This window comes from Zalophus californianus, chromosome 16 (genome assembly GCF_009762305.2).
Source record: "Zalophus californianus isolate mZalCal1 chromosome 16, mZalCal1.pri.v2, whole genome shotgun sequence".
Lineage (NCBI taxonomy): Eukaryota > Metazoa > Chordata > Mammalia > Carnivora > Otariidae > Zalophus > Zalophus californianus.
Window position 1 is genome coordinate 2851841 of NC_045610.1, and position 17280 is coordinate 2869120.

The window sequence follows — 17280 nt, forward strand, 5'->3', positions numbered from 1 at the left end:
TTGAACTGCTCAATACTTCCTTGACACGTCAGGGGTTGGGACCAGACGCTTCGTTGTTGAGGCGATCGTAACAAAAAAGAAAAGCTAAATCCAACAAATGTTTATTGAGTACACAGTACATGTTAACCACTACTGTTCAGCCTGGACACACAACACGCACAAGGCAGTCACTGCTCTTGCCTCCCTCACACTCACAAAACACATCCTCTCGGAAAACAAAGGCATTCTGGAACAGCACCTGTGGGGGAGGGGGCTACACTCAGAGGAACACTGGGAAAGGCCTCCCGCAAGAGGAAACATTTAAGCTGAGACAAGCACAGGAAAATGCCAAAATACGGTCATAAAAACAGGTTTCTATTTCATAAATTCACATTGGTAACTCAGGGAAATGTCACATAATAATTAAACCACACAAAGATTGCTTCAGCAACAGAATGTCCCTTTACAACTTCCAATAAAATGTATATCCTTTGTACCAACTTTTCAATATTCCCCCCACGGAAGGTGACATCCTAGCAAGTCCGGGACCTCCATCAGTGCTGCTTCGATGTTTACGTGCCTACGGATCACCTGGGGTTCTTGCTAAAACTCAAGAGTCTGAAGTGGGATCCTGAGATTCTGTAATTCCAGTGATGCTGCGGCTCCTGACTGTAACCGTATCCTCAGGTAGTCACAGGATTTTAAAACAATCCACGGCATACACCAGGCGATGTCCAATTAGGGGGCACGAGTTTAAAACTGCATGAGAAGGGGCGCCTGAGTGCGTTAAGCTTCTGACTCTTGGTTTCAGCCTCTGGTCATGATGTCAGTCAGGATCATGAGAGCGAGCCCCAAGTCAGGCTCCGGGCTCAGCAGAGAGCCTGCCTGAGCTCCTCCTCCTCCCTCTCCCGTCCCTCCCAACCCCTCAAGTGCTCGCTCTTAAAAAAGTAATTCTAACTGTATGATACGCATCTTTTTTTCAGTAGGGACGGTGTTCTCCCTGTGACTGTAAAGATGACAAATAATATCAAAAGGATTAAAATGCGATGCCTTTACCAAATGGCTTTCCTAGCCCTGAGGGCCCTAAGTAGGTGGCTCAGAAGAATGCCCTTTGGACCCTGTGATACCTGCCCTCACGGGGAGACTGTGAAAGGAAGTAAGGCACGGAGGCATCTCAGTAATTTTAGGAACACACTACCGGTCTGGGGAGACGGGCATACCAGCACTGGAAAAAAAAAGAAAAACACGTTTATTTTTCTCAGCTCTCTAAGACGCCGCAGAAGTGACAGTAACGTGACACCAAAATCGGCCTCTTCCCTTCCGCTCTAGCTTTTAAAGAAATTTCAAACCACTGACACAGAATTGCTAGAATGGGCCCTATTGTTCCCACTGGCCAGAGCTGCCCTGGACAAAAGCCAAAGTCACAGCTAAGGACACACTCTCTGTCCTTCCCACGGGAATGCGGACCCGTCGCCACCATCCCGGGGCCTCTCCCCCGAGGACGCGAGGCTGGCCCAGTCGGTACACGGGGTGCGGGGGCCATTCGCTAGGGCGGGCCCTCCTGCCCTAGGCTCAACTCCCGCAGCAGCGCCAATCCCCGAACGGGTGCGGGGTGTCCTTGGCCTCACCCCTGCACTCCAGCGCGCCCCGAGAATGCAGCGCCCACCTTCCTTCCGCCGCGGCTTTGGGCTCCGCGGTCACAGCGTGCAGCGGCTCATGCGGGCCAGGTCCTTTATCTCCGGACAGTACAGCACTGGGCGAAACCGGGAGGATCAGTGTCAGCGGGAGGTTGCGGCCGGGCCGGGCCGGCGCCCCCGGCGGCCCCGCCCCGCCCCCCGCAGCCCCCACCCCGGCTCCCGGCCCCCGCAGCCTCCCCCGACGGCCCCACCTCACCCTCCGGCCGCCGCAGCCTCCCGGGGCGATCCCGGGCGCCCCGACACCGGCCCCCGGAGCCTCCCCCCCACGATCCCGGGCACCCTTCCCCACCCCGCCGCCTCCCCCCGCGGCCCCTCACCGTTGCTAGGCAGCGGCCGCCGCCAGCGGTGCGCGGGCGCCAGCACCCGCTCCCACAGCCGCCGGAGCGCGCGCCAGCCCGCGCTCCTGGGTCCCGCCCCCTCCTCTCTCTCCTCTTCGTCGTCGGCATCGCCGCCTCCCGCGACCGGGCCGCCGGCCTCCTCCGGCTTGCGCTCGGCCCGCGCCCTCTCCTCCAGCCGCGACCACAAGTCCGGGTCCACGGAGACCTCCATGACCCCGCCGCGCGGGAGCGGCGTGAGCGCGCGGCAGAAGGGGCACGTGACGACGCGGCGCAGGCGCACCACACGCGCGGCCGCCCCGCCGCCGTCGCCGCGCGCCGCCAGCTCGCGCAGGCACTTGGTGCAGAGCGTGTGGCCGCAGCGGGCGCGCGCCGTCCCGGGCAGGCGGCGGGGCGCGCGGCCCGCGAGGTTGAAGGGCCGGTAGCAGATGCTGCAGTCCAGCTCGCCCCGCTCCGGGACAGACGGCACCCTCACCAGGAGCTGCATGGTTCCCGCCGCGGACTCGGTGGATGCAACGGGCCGGCCCTCCTCGTGGCTGGCTCGGCTCCTGGGGCGGGCGCCGCGGCCTCTGGCCCCTTTTAATAGCGAGGGCCCGCCCCTCGAGGCGTCACGCCGCCGTCAGGCCGCTCCCCGGCGCGGCACGCGTGGGGGCGGTGGAGGCGCGAAGCCGGGGATGCCAGCGACGGCCGGGCGGGGTGGGCGGCCCCGGTGCTGCGCGGCCGAGGCCGGTGGGAGGCGCGCCGCCGCTCGCGCTCTCCGCGCCTTCCTTCATCCCCCCTCCCCCAACCCCGAGCTGGCGCTCCTTGAGTCTGTGTGCAAATCTCCAGGCCCGTGCAGCGCCCCAGCCCTCGGCCGCCCGCTGACCCGGGACTCCGCAGCCCGCCGGGGCTGTTGGTTTACTTGTGCACCCTCCGTTCACAGCCGCACCCAGACAGACCGCCTAAGCCGATGGCACTGCCCGTTCTGCCCAATCTTTAGTGGCCTTCTGGACACTGGCGCGGATGCAGCCCTTAACTCGCATTATTATACCCTCCCTCCCTGGGTTCTGGTAAGGCCAGCTTCCCAAACTCATTCTCAAACTGCTCACCTCCCAGCCGACATCTCAGCCTTATGGAGACCCCTAGGTGCCAGGGCCATGGATGGCCCTCCTCCCGGGAATGCTGGGAATCCTTTTCTTCCGGAGTAGCCAGGCCGGGACACCCACACACCATGATGGTTTCAGCAAATCATGCCCAGCTTGAGCTCTGACTCAGGGGTCTGATTTGCCCCACAGGTAAACAGGACATAACACACAGCCCACGTGGTACCACCTCGTGGTACCACACCCACCTCCAGCTGCCTCCTCACCCTCCTCTCCTGGACCTGTCGCCCAGGTTCTGCGCAGACTCGACCACCAGATCCTAGCCTCCAGCACTCAGGAGTTGTGACACCCCGAGCAAGTTACCTAACCTCACGGGGCCGGTTGGTTTCCTCATTTATACAGTGTGGGTAATATAGTATTGAATGAGCTTATATATGCAAGGGGTTTAGCATAGGGCCTGGCCCGCAGAAAACAGGCCGTGTTAGCTGCTTTTATCCTGTGCCCCCAGCCTATGTTCTGTTGACTTTCCAATACCCAACATTTGCAACACCCGTCTCTTTTGATCAATACAAGGTGGGCTTCTCTACTCACATGGCGTTTGCTGGCTTTCACAGGAAATGTAGAGCTGGTTTTGTTTTTTAACTAGATTGCTACAACCCTTAAGGATAATCTTTACTGAGGAGGTATACCGTTGTTTGGAAACAGATAGTTCAGAACTTCTGAGTTGTCTTGTCTTCACGGTCCCGTGGGGGAAGTTATCCACTTATGCCAACGATGCTGTCATAATTCAAAACTTTTTGGCAACTTCTCTTTGGAATGTTGCTCCGAGGTCTCCTCAAATCTTCTTTTATTTACTTATTTTAAGATTATTTATTTATTTATTTATTTATTTGAGAGAGGGAATGAGCAGGGGGAGGGGCAGAGGGAGAGGGAGAAGCAGACTCCCTACTGAGCAGGAAGCCTGACTCAGGGCTCAATCCCACGACCCTGAGACACTGAGACCATGAGACCGTGACACGAGCCGAAGGCAGACACTTAACGGACGGAGCCACCCAGGCGCCCTATCCTCACATCTTTTAATATCTTCGGTTGGTGATTACATCTTAAACTTTTAGGGTAGATATGATTATATAAATGCTTCCAAAGTGTTTGACAGCCAAAGCCTCTCTGAGCTCCAGACCTTCCTTTCTTGTTCGTCTTCAGGAACCCAAAATGATGATCTCCCTTGTCCCAAGTCCGCACCTCCTCCAGCGTTTCCCACCCCTTTCTTTCCTTCTTTTTTTTTTTTTTTTAAGATTTTATTTATTTACTTGACAGAGAGAGACACAGCGAGAGAGGGAACACAAGCAGGGGGAGTGGGAGAGGGAGAAGCAGGCTCCCTGCTGAGCAGGGAGCCCGATGCGGGGCTCCATCCCAGGACCCCGGAATCATGACCTGAGCCGAAGGCAGACACATAACAACTGAGCCACCCAGGCGCCCCTCCCACCTCTTTCTTTACCCAGCTCCAGAAACCAAAGCAGTCATCCTTGACCCCTCTTCCCGCGCCATTGTTACCTTCCTTTACCAACTTCTCAGCAAGCCCTGTTCATTTTGCCTCCTAAATAAATGTCTCCCTGATCCACCTACTTTTCTCCATCTTCAGTACACCACCCCAGTCCAGGCTGCCACCATCTCTTGCTTAGACCCTGGTAGGAGCCTTTTCACCAGATCACCAGTGATCTTTCCAGATCTCAAGCCCAGCCAGGTCCTACCACAACCATTTCCATTCCTGTTTAAAATCTTTTAATGCGAGGGGCGCCTGGGGGGCTCAGTCGTTGGGCGTCTGCCTTCGGCTCAGGCCATGGTTCCAGGGTCCTGGGATCGAGCCCCGCATCGGGCTCCCTGCTCGGCGGGAAGCCTGCTTCTCTCTCTCCCATTCCCCCTGCTTGTGTTTCCTCTCTCGCTGTGTATCTCTCTGTCAAATAAATAAATAAAATCTTAAAAAAATAAAATCTTTTTTTAAATTTTTTGAAAGATTTTATTTATTTGAGAGAGAGAGAATGAGAGATAGAGAGCACGAGAGGGAAGAGGGTCAGAGGGAGAGGCAGACTCCCCGCCGAGCAGGGAGCCTGATGCGGGACTCGATCCTGGGACTCCAGGATCGTGACCTGAGCCGAAGGCAGTCGCTTAACCAACTGAGCCACCCAGGCGCCCCCCCCAAAAAATAAAATCTTTTAATGTGGTGATAGTTTAGTTTAGTAGCCCCGAATTCCTATGCCATGGGACTTTGCTGCTTCTCCCGTCTGTTGGGGTCTGTTTCCCTCTTCCTGGAATCTGGGCTCACCTCGTGACTTCCTGTGACTAATAGAAAGTGGCAGAAGTGACATTGTGTGAGTTCTGGGGCACAGTCTGTCAGAGGCCTTGCAGCTTCTGCCTTCATCCCTTGGGATCCCTGCCCCGAGTCTATTACGTAAGGGAACTTACCAGCAGATGAGGCTACATGGAGAACTGAGGAGTCCCAGCCAATGGCCAAATGTAGCAGTGAGGCCGCTGATGCTCCTGCTCAGCTGACCTGCCCGCTCAGTCCAGCCACACGTGTGAGCCCAGGTGGAAAGAGCAGGGGAACCAGCCAAACCACAGAATAATGGGGGTAAAAATAAAATTTTAAAAAGTTGTTTCGAGCCACCAAATTTGGGGGGGGGGTGTAACAACAGATATGGACGGTTTCCTATTGCCCTTAGGATAAAGATAATATTCCGAAGTGCCCGATAAGGTCTTGTGTGTTCTGAACTACTCATGTCTCCCATTCTGCTTCCATGCTCTCTTTGGACCCTCTAGCTTTGGAGAACTTGGGTGGCGCGCATGTTCCCTTCTGCACGCTTCCCCTAGCCCTCTTGCTTTCACCTTATTAACACCGGCTGATCCTTCACCGCAGAGTGCAGCCTCACCTTTCAGATACCACTGTGGACTCTGGTAGCAGCCCGTGCTTGTCTCTGGACTTTGGACACCTGCAACTTGTGTTTGTTTGTTTCTTTTTTTCATCCGGAAACTCCACAAAGGTTGTTCTGAGTCTGGTTTTGTTCACCACTGTATCCCCGTACCATAGTGGGACTCGATAAATAAATACTTGTTAAGTTAATGAATGAGGTGGGTGATAAATACGGTAAATGAGGTGTGGCAATGAAGGAAGGTTTCTTACGAGGGCTTTACAAACAGCCTCTGAAGGTAATTCCTAAGAGGACTTTTTTCTTTTTAACGTTTTGAGCAAGGGGGGAGACATTTCTATTAAAATAAAGGAGGAGTCTTCCAAAAGAACCATTTAAAGAGAATACTATTTTGAATTTATGAATTAGTGTATGTTTGTTGCAGAAGAACTAACCACCGTTTAGTCATATATTTTACCTCCTTGTTTCCTCCGCAGTCTTGCAAAACGAGTGGGAGATGTTAGGAGTGGATGTAACTATTCATTAGTTGATCCGGGTTGGTTGCTAGCCAGCAAATGGCAGGCTGCTGGCTTTTCTCTTTTTGGAAATTGGTTTTTCGCTGCTTTGTCAGCTTCAGGATCGAGGAAGGGTGAGGATGAGTCGAAGGGAGATGGGGAGGTTGTATTTTAAGGAAGGCAGCGCGCATCCTCCCCTGTCTTGTGATCTTTAGAGGTTGTAACTTTCCATCCACTTTGTGTCTCAGGGAAATCAGAGTCCTTTGGGGGAAGGTTAGGGATCGTATCCGACAGAATCACATTTGAGTCTGCTTTTCTGCTTCCCTTTTTCCTTTATGATAACCCCTTTCCCTCCCCCCCCTACCCCTGCATCATCTCCACCATAGGCCAGTTTTCATCTTACCTCTCCTTCCCCAAATCCCAACGCCTCAACCTCGCATCAGCCCCTCCCACACAGCCACAACAAAACCACCCGGAGAGTGCCTTGGTCTACATGTGGGTATCAGGAAAAGGGAAATGAGAAGCACAGGAACGAGAACTGTGGCTAGTGTAACTTTAAGCAAAACAAAGGCAAGAGGGTCAGAGGGAGGAATAACAAAACTATGAAGCCAGATCTCTGGGCTCTGAGGGAATGCGGTGACGGAAGGAAGGAAGAAAACCGGGGACTGGGGTATCCGGGGACCTGGGTCCTCAGTGAGGGCGGTGACTGGCAGTGATTGGCAGCACGATGCCTTGGTCAGTGGAGAGAAAGCTAGCGCTGGAGTTTTCTAATGGCAGGGAGCTAGACGAGGGCCAGGTATCTGAGACTGAGGTCCTACCCTCCCAACCCCTGCAATTTCAGACACCGGGAGTGAGGATCAAGCTGAGATTTTATTTACAGTTCCCTGGGAGAAGTCTTACAGATGAGGGGCCGGCATTATTGCTTTAAGATTATTGCCAGGAGGAAGACTGCAGCCCTCCACTGCTAGGTAGGAAATCCTGCTCCAGGCTCACAAGTCTATCCCCAGACATTTTCAGTCCAGCCCCAGGTCTCCACCATGACCTAAAGGCTGTCACCAGTGTCCTGCAAAGCACAGCCCAGCTTTTCCCCAAGCCCGCCCCAATCGCTTTGCCAGCACACTTCCCTTTACCTGCGTCAGTGCTGTGTCACTGCATCCCCCGCCCCCCACCCCCTTCTTTGCAAGAACCGAGTATTGACACTTTTTAATGTAAGCGCCCCTCCACCTTCTGCTGGGAGGCAGGGTCCTCAAAGGGTGCCGTTTACTTCCTGCCAGGACCAGCCTGGCTTCCTTTGTACAGAATAAGAGCCCCCGTGCCTTTGTCCCAGATGACGTCACTACTCCCTTCTTATTAGGTTATTATCCCTTGATGACATGTCAAGGGCCACTTTTGAGGTAATGTGCAAGTTTCCTGTATCTGCCCTGTTTTTTGTTTTTTGTCTTCCTCTGGGCCTCGGCGATTAGGGGAAGAAGAGAAGGGAGGGAGACCAAGGGGCAGAGAGGAGCCGGCCCGGTGGTTCATGCCCGGGATTAGCAAGAAGGCCTGGAGGAGCGAGCGCAGGGAGGCGGACGGCGCACTACTTTGCCTCTCGAGCCCCACTGCGGGGAATATGGCTTTGTTCATGCGCATCGCTACTCGAAGCCGGGACTCGTTAGGGGGCGGGGCCCCCCCGGCTGCGGCCGCGGCGTGGAGGGATCCGGGGCGGGAGGGGGGAGGCGGCGGCGGCGGCGGCCCGGGTGTGGGTGCCTGCGCCCCCGACGGACTATTTCTTGGAAGGCGGCTTGTTCCCCAGAAGCCCGTCTATCTCCATCACCGTCTGCGGCGTCAGCTGGCTCAGCACCTGGAGGGGAAGGCGGTGGTGGAGGGGACAGTACGTGCTGGCTCACCGAAGAAGGGCATGGGGTTCGGGGGCCAGGGAGGGGAGCAGCGCAGGGGGCCAGGTGGCGGGAAAAGAGCCTCCCCTTGTCGCCCCGGGACCTCTCTGCGGAGTGAGAGGACTTTGTAGTGGCTGACCTCCCAAGCCCATTCCGGGTCGGACAGCTGGGGAAGGGGGCAGAGATGGGCTCTGCCTCTGAGTCCCCAGCTCACCTGCAGGGCTCCCAGATGTTCCAGCAGCTGCGCTGCACTTGACACCCCCAGCAAGACCGAGCTGACACCCTCGCTGCGGAGACACCACGCTGGGGCCAGAGGAGAGAAGAATGAGAACTGAGGGGAACACCCACAGTTCAGCACCCACACTTGAGGAGTGTCTCTGAGGAAGAGGGTCCTCCCTAGGGACAAACCAGTCTTGGGTTTGGGGGTGTCTGGGCAGGAGGTGAGGCCCCTCCCCCCGCAGGGTCCAGGGCTGGCGGTGTCTCACCAATAGCAAGCTGCGCCACAGTGCAGCCCAGCTGGTGAGCCATGGGAAGAAGGTCCATGACTTTGGCTTGTGGCTGCTTCTTGCCACCCTCACTCTGCACTTTGTCCTTGAGCCACTGGTAGCCCTGGAGGCCAAGGAGAATCAGCACCACCCGGATCTGCCCAGATGGCCCAGTGCTGCCATCCTGAGCCCCCAGATCTCACCTTGATGGTGGCCCTGCAGGTCTCTGGGACTCGCCCCTCATACTTGCTAGTGATGAGGCCACAGGCCAGAGGGGACCAGGTGACCGAGCCAACACCTAAGGGCAAGAGGATTGGATGTGGGGATGGGGATCTAGGTGACGGACTGGCCAAGGGAAAGGTAGGGATGGGGGCTGCGAACCAATCTTGTGGTAGAGCTCTGGCAGCTGCATCTCCCCCTTCTCTCTCTGAAACAGATGGTGCTCGGCTTGCTCACACACTGGAGGAATCAGATTGAACTGTCTGGCCATGGAGTAGGCCTCCTGGGTTGGGGCAGGGAGAGACGGGGGGGGGGGGGGGGGGGGGCGGAAATCAGAGCACTCTTCCCACTTTCTTCCACTCCCCCTCCTCCAGTAGAGTGGGTTTTGGGGTGGCCATGTGAAAAGGGGGGACCGGTCGTGGGACAGCGGGAGGAAGTGGGGTGGCACACTCACCATGATTTCTGCAGCTCCCCACCGGGATGTCCCCCAGTAGAGGGCCAGGCCCTGGTTAATGACATAGGTCATGGCTCGCACAATCTCTAGGCACACGGGAGAGAGAGAGAACCTCCCTGTCAGACCCCTGACATCCAGGGCTCTAGATCTGTGGGCCTCGGCCTGCCCCACCAAGAACCCCAGGCATCATCTCTGTGTAATCAGAGAGATTGGTATCTGCTCCCCCCCCCCCCCCCGCCCCATCCAGGACCTGGGATCTGAGCCTCCACTGTGGAGGTTGGGAGGCCTCATGAGCAGGGACTGGCTTCCTGCTGAGATTTGAGGAAGTGCCGTTTTGAAGGATGGCCAGGGTGGGGGTGCTGCTTTTACCCTCCATGGGACTATTGGGGTCGGAGCGATTGGCGAAGACGATGTCCACGTATCCCAACTGGAGGCGCTCCAGGGATCCTTGCAAGCCTGGGGGAGGGGTGGGGGAGAGGAAGGTAAGTATTTCAGCTTCCCTTTGCTCAGGATTCAGACATTACCCCCTTGCCATGGCCGCCTAACTCCCAGCTCCCCTATGCAGAGCCTCCAACTCAAAGGTTCAGAGGACGTTCCCAACTCTTCTGGCTTCTCTACCCAGCCACTGTTCCCAGCCCCTAACTCTCACCCTCGATGATGTGTTTGCGGCTCAGGCCTCGCTCGGTTTCTGCCCTGCAGGAAAAGGGAAGTCAAAGATGAGGTGTGACAAAGACAGGGGAACAGGGCTGGCCTGGCGCCACAAGGGACTGGGATTGCACGGGTCCTCAGGGGCAGGCTGCAGACCCGGGGTGGCAGCCGTACCCACGCCTCTCCCTCATGCACCTTCACACGCTCTCTGTAGCTCTCCCCAAATAGAGTGTGGCAGCCACTTACTGTCCTCCCCCAAAAATCTTGGTGGTGATGACATAGCTTGATCTCCTGGAAAAAAGAGAGAGAAGCAAGAAAAGGGATTTGGGATGACCATTTCCCCAGCAACCCCTCCAAACACAGTCTCACCTCCATCCTTTGCTCTTGAGTATGTTGCCTAGGGTTCTTTCAGCCCTGGGAAGAAAGATGATGTCGGAAACACTGGCCCTTCCAAGGTGGATCAGTTCCTTCCCCTCCTCCCCACCTTTCCCTTCAACCCATTTCCTCTCTAGTAAAGCAGACCATAGACCAGGAGCCCGTTAGGCTGTCAGCCTCATCCTGGACAAAATTAAGAAAGACTCCCAGAACTTGGGGTGTGATCATATACTTTTCATTCATCGGGCAAATATCAATTGTACATCAACTGCGTACCAAGCTTTGTTCAGGGTGTCAAAGGGATAGAATATGAGGGGACAGGGACAGACTAGTGAGGTTGGGAGGACACCCGTTGTCTGCTCTGGTTCCAACCGTCTGCATAACCCTCCCCCTTCGTTGAGTCTCTGCAAAATCCCACCCATCTTCCAAAGCTTCACTTGGATTCTGCTTCATTTTATTGAAAATGTTCTCTGATTGCCACAGTCTGTGGTCAGCCCTTCTTGTCACCTTCCTTAGCTCCTGCTGGCTCAATTCTTTGGCACTTAATTACGCGCTAACCTGTGACAGGTCTTAAATTGTTATGACCTGGTTGGTTACCGAAGTTTCCCTGTTCCTTTTCATATCTCCCTGTGTTTTCGGTTTAACCGCTTTGACCGTGAGCTTTGTGGGGGGGGGGGGGGCGTGTTGTCATCCTACGAGCAGTGTCTGCTCTGGGCTAGGCTCTGTGTAGGTACTTAGGTGACATGGACAAGTTCCGTGGAAGGAGGAGCCTCCCAGTTGAGCAGCAAACATGGCTATATCAACCCGTAATTGACAGATGGTGGGTCGGAGGGCGGTACAAAGTGCTTTGGGAGCTGAGGTGGGTGATGACCGACTCGGGGAGCTGGGCAAAGTCTTCTTGGAGGAGCTGACATTGGGCCAAGTCTTGAAGATGAGTGGGAGAGTTTGCCAGATGGGAGAAGAGGTGGGGGAAGGTCATCCTAGGTTTTGGCTAGGTTTGGGAAGACCCAGCGTGAAGCCATGGGTATGCGATCTGTGAAAATTCAGCCTTGTAATCCCCACATTGCGACACATAACTGATGCCCAGGATAGATTTGTTGGCTTCATTTTATTTGGACTGCCTAGAATGCCCTTTGGGCTCTACACTGAAGAGGGACTGATGTTGGGACTGCAATTCCCCTAGTGCGTCGGGGGCCCATTGGCTGAAAGGTTGGAACTTCGTGTTCACAGAGTTCCCGGGGTTCTCTAGAGGGAAAATAAGCCCCGATGTTCTCTTAGCCTTCCAGATGAAACTTGGCTCTTTCACCCCAGTCCTTACTTCCCCGCTGCGTAGACTTCAGCCGTGTCAAATAGGTTTACACCGTGCTCATAGGCCACTGTCAGCACGTCCTCTGCTGTCTAGGGAGGTGACAGAGATGAAGATCAAGCACTGGCCCCCAGCGACCTCCGTCTGCACTGCAGCCCCCCTGCACCCTGGCCCCGGCCCCACCCTCCAGCCTCAGGGCCGCCATTCCCCGTGCTTGTTGTCCAAACCCCTCGCCGAGTCTACTCCCCTCTTCTCTGGTTCCCTCACACCCCCTCACCCTGCTTCTAGGGCCCATCACGTATACCTCGTCCGAGATTTGAGAACCAAACGTGACCCAGGTGCCTGCGAGAGAGAAGCCAGGCATGTGACCACCATGGGGCGGGGGGGGTGGGGTGGGGCGGCAAGCCGCGAATGCCCCCTCCCTTAAGTCCTCTGCTTTCTAACTCACCTAGGCCAAGACAGGAGACCCGAAGGCCAGACTTTCCTAGGTTCCTGCAGGATAGAGAAGCAGCAGGAAAGGGTGGAGCCTCCATTAAGGACAGAGATGATCAGCCCCCAGCTCCTCTCCTTCCAGAATCGGAAGCCCTCGGGTAGTTCAGTCCAAAGGAACTAGACCCAGTGGGCCTACTGAGTTGGGCAGTACTACGCCCCAAGCCTAAGTGACTCTGGAGACAACATCCAGAGCCTCTGTGGCTGGCTGCCTGGTTTGTGTTTCTCCTGGTGGGGTCTCATCTGTGTTTGAGTCATCGCTGGGATGTGTGGAGTTTGGGGTAGGGAGGAATGTGACAGGGCGATGGTGATGAGTTTGTGGAAACAGACCCGCAGATAAAGAATGCTCTACTGAAGGGCAGACACCGCGGTGGGAGTGGGTAAACCAAGTCAGGTTTAGGCACTCAGGCAGGCAGGGGTCCTTGGACAGGGGAGGCAGATGGGCCCTCAAAACGCAGGTAGGACACCTGAGTGGGGAGTATGACAGGAAAGGCCAGTTTTCCCTCTTCCTCCGTAGGCTCCCTCCACTTCTGTGGGCTTGTGGCGTCTGTCTCTGACCCAGAGAGCCCCCTCCTCCCAAGGTCTCCTCACCCAGGTAGTTGGCTCAGCTTCTCAATCAGAGGCAACACATGGAGAGATCAAATTTCTCAAGTGACAAGAGTCAGGTCCAATCAGTAACCTCGGCTCACTCCCAAGTAGGAGCCCCTCCCTACCTCTCTTATGCAAGTTCTGAGAGCCCAGCAGTTCTCTGAGAAAGTCGGTTACAATTCAGTCTACTTTCTCCACCAGGCCTGTCCCTCAGCATGGGGTTGAGAGATGTGGTCCATGCTTCCAAGAGCCCCACTCCCCTCCCCACCAAGAAAGGTTGCAGGAGACCTGGCCCTTGGGGCAGGTGAGGGCAGTATCTGGGTCAGGCATCCTGAGTTGGCCAGAGTGAGAAGCCGTTTCCTTCCCACCTGCCCCTCCCCCCCTTCCCAGGACACAGACCCAAGGACACTCCATCCCAGAGGGGGCCCCCAGCCTGGAGATCCGTGCATCCCTGTCCCCCCTGGGGATAAGGAGGGAAGCTCAGGAGCACCACCTGGCTCTGACCCGACCGGTCAACCTTGGTAAAGTTGATTTTCCCCTAGTCAGGGGTATGGACGGAGACAAAGAGAGGGACCAAGTAAGAGAGTACCCCGGTGATGGGAAGAGGAGATGGGGATGAGCTAGGACCTTCTTAGCGAAGATTGAGGGGGTCCTGGCGGCATCCCAGGAAGCCTCAGGGGTCAGGAAAGGGGAGCCGATGGGGTGGGCTGCCTGGCCACCCCCATACCTGTATTTCATGCCAGTGCCTCTGCCGGTGCTCTCTCGGAGGGACCCAGCGGGCGCTGGGGGTCGGGGGACCAGTGCGGCCCGGGCCTTGGGGCCGGACCCTCCTTCCCTCGGAGGATTCCCATGCCCCCCGCCGACCGGCCCGCCATTACCGCCCCCGGGGCCCGGCCGGGGTCCACACAGACGGTCCTCACTGCTCCGGCTGCGAAGGTTCTGCTCGGTACACGCGATAGACACCTGCATGCCAACTGGCCAGGGCGGGAGAGGGGGCTTCGAGGGGGCGGGAGGAGTTGGGAACAGGGAAGCCCCGGCGCGGACGGCGGGGGTGGGGGGGGGTGTAGTGGCGCGAGCCCTGGGAGAGCGGGAAGGCTGAGCAGGCTGCGGCGGGAGCCGCCAGGCAGGATCGGGCCCGCGGGGGCGGGCTGCTGGAGGTCGCGGGGTTTGCGGCGGGAGGGGAGAAATGCGGGGGGCGGCACGAGTGCAGATATTCGGAGACGGGGTCCCTGGCGCGGGGAGGAGGAGGGGGAAATGGGTGAGGGCAAAGGTCGAGGGCGGTCCTCGGAGGATAGGGACCTAGGGACGAGGGCTGGTGGTGGAAGAGAGATGCCACCTCAGCCCAAACCGCAGCGGGACAGCTAGGCTCCCAGCAGCGTCGGCAGCGGGCCCAGATCATCAACATGCAAGCACCGCCCCCCTCATCTGCATAAAACCGCCCGCCTCCCAGCCAAACACGCCGCTCATCTGCATAAGCCCCGCCTCCGAAGGCTGCCGCAGCTTGAAGAGTCTGTGCGTTTGGAGAAGCCGGGAGGGCAGAACCTGGGAGGGTGATTATCATACCCCCTGGGACCCGCAGCACTTCGGCCTTCTTCCAGCAACGTGGTTTTCAATGGGGGATTATTTTGTCCCCCGGGGGGTCATGTGGCAAGGTCTGGCGACATTTTTGACTGTCACAACCGGGATTGGGGATGCAGATGTGCTATCAGCAGCTCGTGAGCGGCCGCCAGGACAAAACGCAGGACAGCTCCCCCTGCCCCCAAAATGTCATTGCAGACGGTCCCTAGTTATGGTTTGACTTACAATTTTTTTTTCATCTTTTTGATGGTGCAAAAGCAATAGACATTCAGTAGAAACCGTACTTTGAATTTTGTCCTGGGCTAGCAATATACTGTATGATACCTCCTGACGCTGGGCAGTGGCAGGGAGTCTCAGCCCCCAGTAAGCCCCTGGATCCGGAGTGTAAACCACCGATACACTTATTTTTTTTTACTCTCAGTACAGTATTCACATGACATATTCAACACTTTATTATAAAATAGGCTTCGTGTTAGATGACTTTGCCCAACCATGGACTAATGTAGTATTCTGAGCACATTTAAGGTAGGCTAGGCTAAGCTATGACGGTTGGTAGATCAGGTGAAGTAAATGCATTTTCGACTTATATTTTCAACTCACGATGGGTTTATCTGGACGTAACCCCATTGTGAGTGGAGTAAGATCTGTCACTGTTGAGAAGCCAATGGACAAAGCCTCTTTACAGGCTCACGGGACGTGGCCACCCTGGTCCATGCCTTTGTGAGTGGGGCAGGACCCCGACGGACCACCCAAACTGACAAACTAACACGCTTAGGCTGCAGAGGGTGACAAAAAGTTTATTCTGTACTTTTGCAGCATCAGGTAGGGTATAAAACCGCAGACGGCCTGGTTTGGAGGTGTACGGACTCCTGGAGGCTTCCTTCCTCAGACAGGGAGGGCACCGGGGTGGGCTTTAGGCTGCTGCCCTGGGAGGGCTGCTGGGCAACAGGAGGGGGCAGAGGGGCATGCAGCGGGGGCCTTCATATGAAACAGGTTAGGAAGGGCCCCAGGCAGACAGGGATTCTGCTGAGGGGTGAGGTAGGGTGCTTCCTTCAGCCAGCCCGGGCAGAGAAGAAAGGCAGAGAGCGGACGTAGGAGTCCAGTCGGGAGCGGAAGAGCTCACTTTGCACAGTTTGGCCCAGTGGGCACAAGGGATTCTTCACCACCAGCTCCACATACAGCTACGGAGGGGAAGGGTGTTAGAGCCAGGCTTTGGACACTTCTTGTTTTCAACCCCAAACCTAGTGCGACCTCAGGAGTGTGCGAATGCACAAGGATCAAGGGCTGGGAGGCAAGCCTCCCTGAGGAGAAAGTGGTGGTGTTTCAGGACCTAAAGAGTCCTGAGAAAACTCCTGACTTCAACAGGGCTACGGTACAGTACAATTAGGGCAGGGAAGCTCAAGGAGTCTTGAGGCTCTAAGTGGCCATGGCTGTGGAGGAGCTTTTGGGGAGGGAAGGGTCCCGGGAGCTGGCACTGACCGCACTGTAGATATGATGCAGCACGTCTCGGATGGGTCCGACGCCCAAGTCAGTGTTCATGACAACCTTGATCCCAGTGGGCGTCTCGTAGTAATGGAGTTTGTAACGGCTAGTTTGGAAGGCCAGGAAGCCGTCCTTCCTGCAGAGATGAGGAGGACATTAAGGAATGGGAGCATAGGGGCACCTGGGTGGCTCAGTCGTTAAGCGTCTGCCTTCGGCTCACGTCATGATCCCCGGGTCCTGGGATCGAGCCCCGCATCGGGCTCCCTGCTCCATGGGAAGCCTGCTTCTCCCTCGCTCACTCCCCCTGCTTGTGTTCCCTCTCTCGCTGTGTCTCTCTCTCTCTGTTAAATAAATAAATTAAAATCTTTAAAAAGGAATGGGAGCATAATCTCTTCCATTGAGATACTTCTGATCCTGTCTAGGTCGACTCCCTAAACATCGTTCACAGGAGCCTGATTTAGTAAGACACCTCCCACCTCCTCTCCTCAGTTTAGCCCCCGCACCCAACCTCTCCCCCTTCAGATCTTCCCCTTCGCCGCTCAGGCCAGCTCCAGCACTCTCCCTCCAGACTCAGCCTCTCTCTGTCTGTCTCCTTCCCCTCTGTTGGCGGCAATGTCTCTTCCACTCCACAAAGTCTCCCCCGCCCCCCAAATTCCCAAGGCCAGCCCTCCTTCCCTCGGCATCTCCTCTGACTCAGCGTACATGTCTAGCGGGGACATCTTGCTGACAAAGGAGCGGATAGAGAAGAGCATCCCGTACATCAGCTTGTACTCCTGGAGGGAGAGGGACAGAGTTAGCTCTTGGTTGTTGAAGGAGACGGGATAGGGGTGGGAACCAGACGGGGTTTGGCTAGGAAGGGCTGGGCTGGGACCATGTGCGTTTGAGATGCGAGGTCACCCGGACTGCGCGGGGCCCTCTCGTCACCTCTTCTTTGGGGATCCCCGCTTGCTTCTTGCGGTGCCACTCGCTGTAATGAAGGCACACTCCATTCCGGTCAAACAGGTACAGGTTGTGAACAGTCATCTGCAGGGCAGAGAGCGTTAAGCTTCGCTCCCCGACCGCCCACACTCCGGGGGCTCCAGTTCCCGGTCCCTGACTCCCCCAACCCGGCAGGAACCCCTCCCCCGGACTCACCGGAACTGCTCCTGGTGCCCGTCACGAGATACTTCCGGTTTCTTCGGAGCCCCGCCCCACCGGCTCCTCAAACTGCGGCGGTGGGACAATAACTCCGCCCCATGCCTCCCTCAGCCAGTCCGTGCCGCCGGCGCCGC

The 17280-nt window shown here is 56.5% G+C and overlaps 3 protein-coding genes across 9 annotated transcripts; all 3 read right to left on the reverse strand.

Moving 5' to 3' along the window:
• Positions 1-89: 89 nt before the first annotated feature.
• Positions 90-2569, reverse strand: RNF227 (ring finger protein 227). Of its 4 annotated transcripts, none has more exons than XR_003525312.2 (4): positions 1994-2564; positions 1646-1732; positions 1107-1204; positions 90-738 (listed from the first exon to the last, which is right to left on the reverse strand). XR_003525312.2 is itself a non-coding variant. In XM_027626091.2 (4 exons), the coding sequence occupies exons 1-2, from the start codon at positions 2496-2498 to the stop codon at positions 1677-1679; spliced, it is 561 nt and encodes a 186-aa protein (XP_027481892.1). In that variant the 5' UTR covers positions 2499-2569; the 3' UTR covers positions 90-738; positions 1200-1204; positions 1646-1676. The 4 variants fall into 4 exon arrangements, 2 of the variants coding, with proteins under 2 accessions (XP_027481892.1, XP_027481891.1); XM_027626091.2 differs by having other exon boundaries at positions 1200-1204; positions 1994-2569; XR_003525311.2 differs by having other exon boundaries at positions 90-1204; positions 1608-1732; positions 1994-2569.
• Positions 2570-7368: 4799 nt separating this feature from the next.
• On the reverse strand, positions 7369-14256 carry KCNAB3 (potassium voltage-gated channel subfamily A regulatory beta subunit 3). Of its 3 annotated transcripts, none has more exons than XM_027626217.2 (14): positions 13677-14256; positions 12321-12364; positions 12177-12214; positions 11885-11964; positions 10561-10605; positions 10438-10482; positions 10193-10236; positions 9913-9999; positions 9544-9629; positions 9252-9372; positions 9074-9168; positions 8871-8994; positions 8600-8688; positions 7369-8351 (listed from the first exon to the last, which is right to left on the reverse strand). In XM_027626217.2, exons 1-14 carry the CDS (start codon positions 13916-13918, stop codon positions 8274-8276), a joined length of 1218 nt encoding a protein of 405 aa, XP_027482018.1. In that variant the 5' UTR covers positions 13919-14256; the 3' UTR covers positions 7369-8273. The 3 variants fall into 3 exon arrangements, with proteins under 3 accessions (XP_027482018.1, XP_027482017.1, XP_027482019.1); XM_027626216.2 differs by having other exon boundaries at positions 12150-12214; XM_027626218.2 differs by lacking the exons at positions 8871-8994; positions 9074-9168 and having other exon boundaries at positions 12150-12214.
• A 1052-nt stretch (positions 14257-15308) lies between these two features.
• Positions 15309-17205, reverse strand: TRAPPC1 (trafficking protein particle complex 1). Of its 2 annotated transcripts, none has more exons than XM_027626223.2 (5): positions 17144-17205; positions 16934-17032; positions 16685-16782; positions 16007-16145; positions 15309-15708 (listed from the first exon to the last, which is right to left on the reverse strand). In XM_027626223.2, exons 2-5 carry the CDS (start codon positions 17030-17032, stop codon positions 15580-15582), a joined length of 465 nt encoding a protein of 154 aa, XP_027482024.1. In that variant the 5' UTR covers positions 17144-17205; the 3' UTR covers positions 15309-15579. The 2 variants fall into 2 exon arrangements, with proteins under 2 accessions (XP_027482024.1, XP_027482025.1); XM_027626224.2 differs by having other exon boundaries at positions 16712-16782; positions 17144-17202.
• Between the last annotated feature and the right edge of the window lie 75 nt (positions 17206-17280).

Coding starts and splice junctions, on each gene's coding strand:
- RNF227 (XM_027626091.2), bottom strand. CDS start 2,498: ATGCAGCTCCTGGTGAGGGTGCCGTCTGTCCCGGAGCGGGGCGAGCTG. Junction 1,733..1,993: donor GCGGCCGCTGCCTAGCAACG/GTGAGGGGCCGC, acceptor GGTTTCGCCCAG/TGCTGTACTGTCCGGAGATA.
- KCNAB3 (XM_027626216.2), bottom strand. CDS start 13,918: ATGCAGGTGTCTATCGCGTGTACCGAGCAGAACCTTCGCAGCCGGAGC. Junction 9,630..9,912: donor CCCCAATAGTCCCATGGAGG/GTAAAAGCAGCA, acceptor CCGTGTGCCTAG/AGATTGTGCGAGCCATGACC. Junction 9,169..9,251: donor AGAGCTCTACCACAAGATTG/GTTCGCAGCCCC, acceptor TCTTGCCCTTAG/GTGTTGGCTCGGTCACCTGG.
- TRAPPC1 (XM_027626223.2), bottom strand. CDS start 17,032: ATGACTGTTCACAACCTGTACCTGTTTGACCGGAATGGAGTGTGCCTT. Junction 16,146..16,684: donor GAGTCAGAGGAGATGCCGAG/GGAAGGAGGGCT, acceptor TCATCTCTGCAG/GAAGGACGGCTTCCTGGCCT. Junction 15,709..16,006: donor TGCATCATATCTACAGTGCG/GTCAGTGCCAGC, acceptor TCCCCTCCGTAG/CTGTATGTGGAGCTGGTGGT.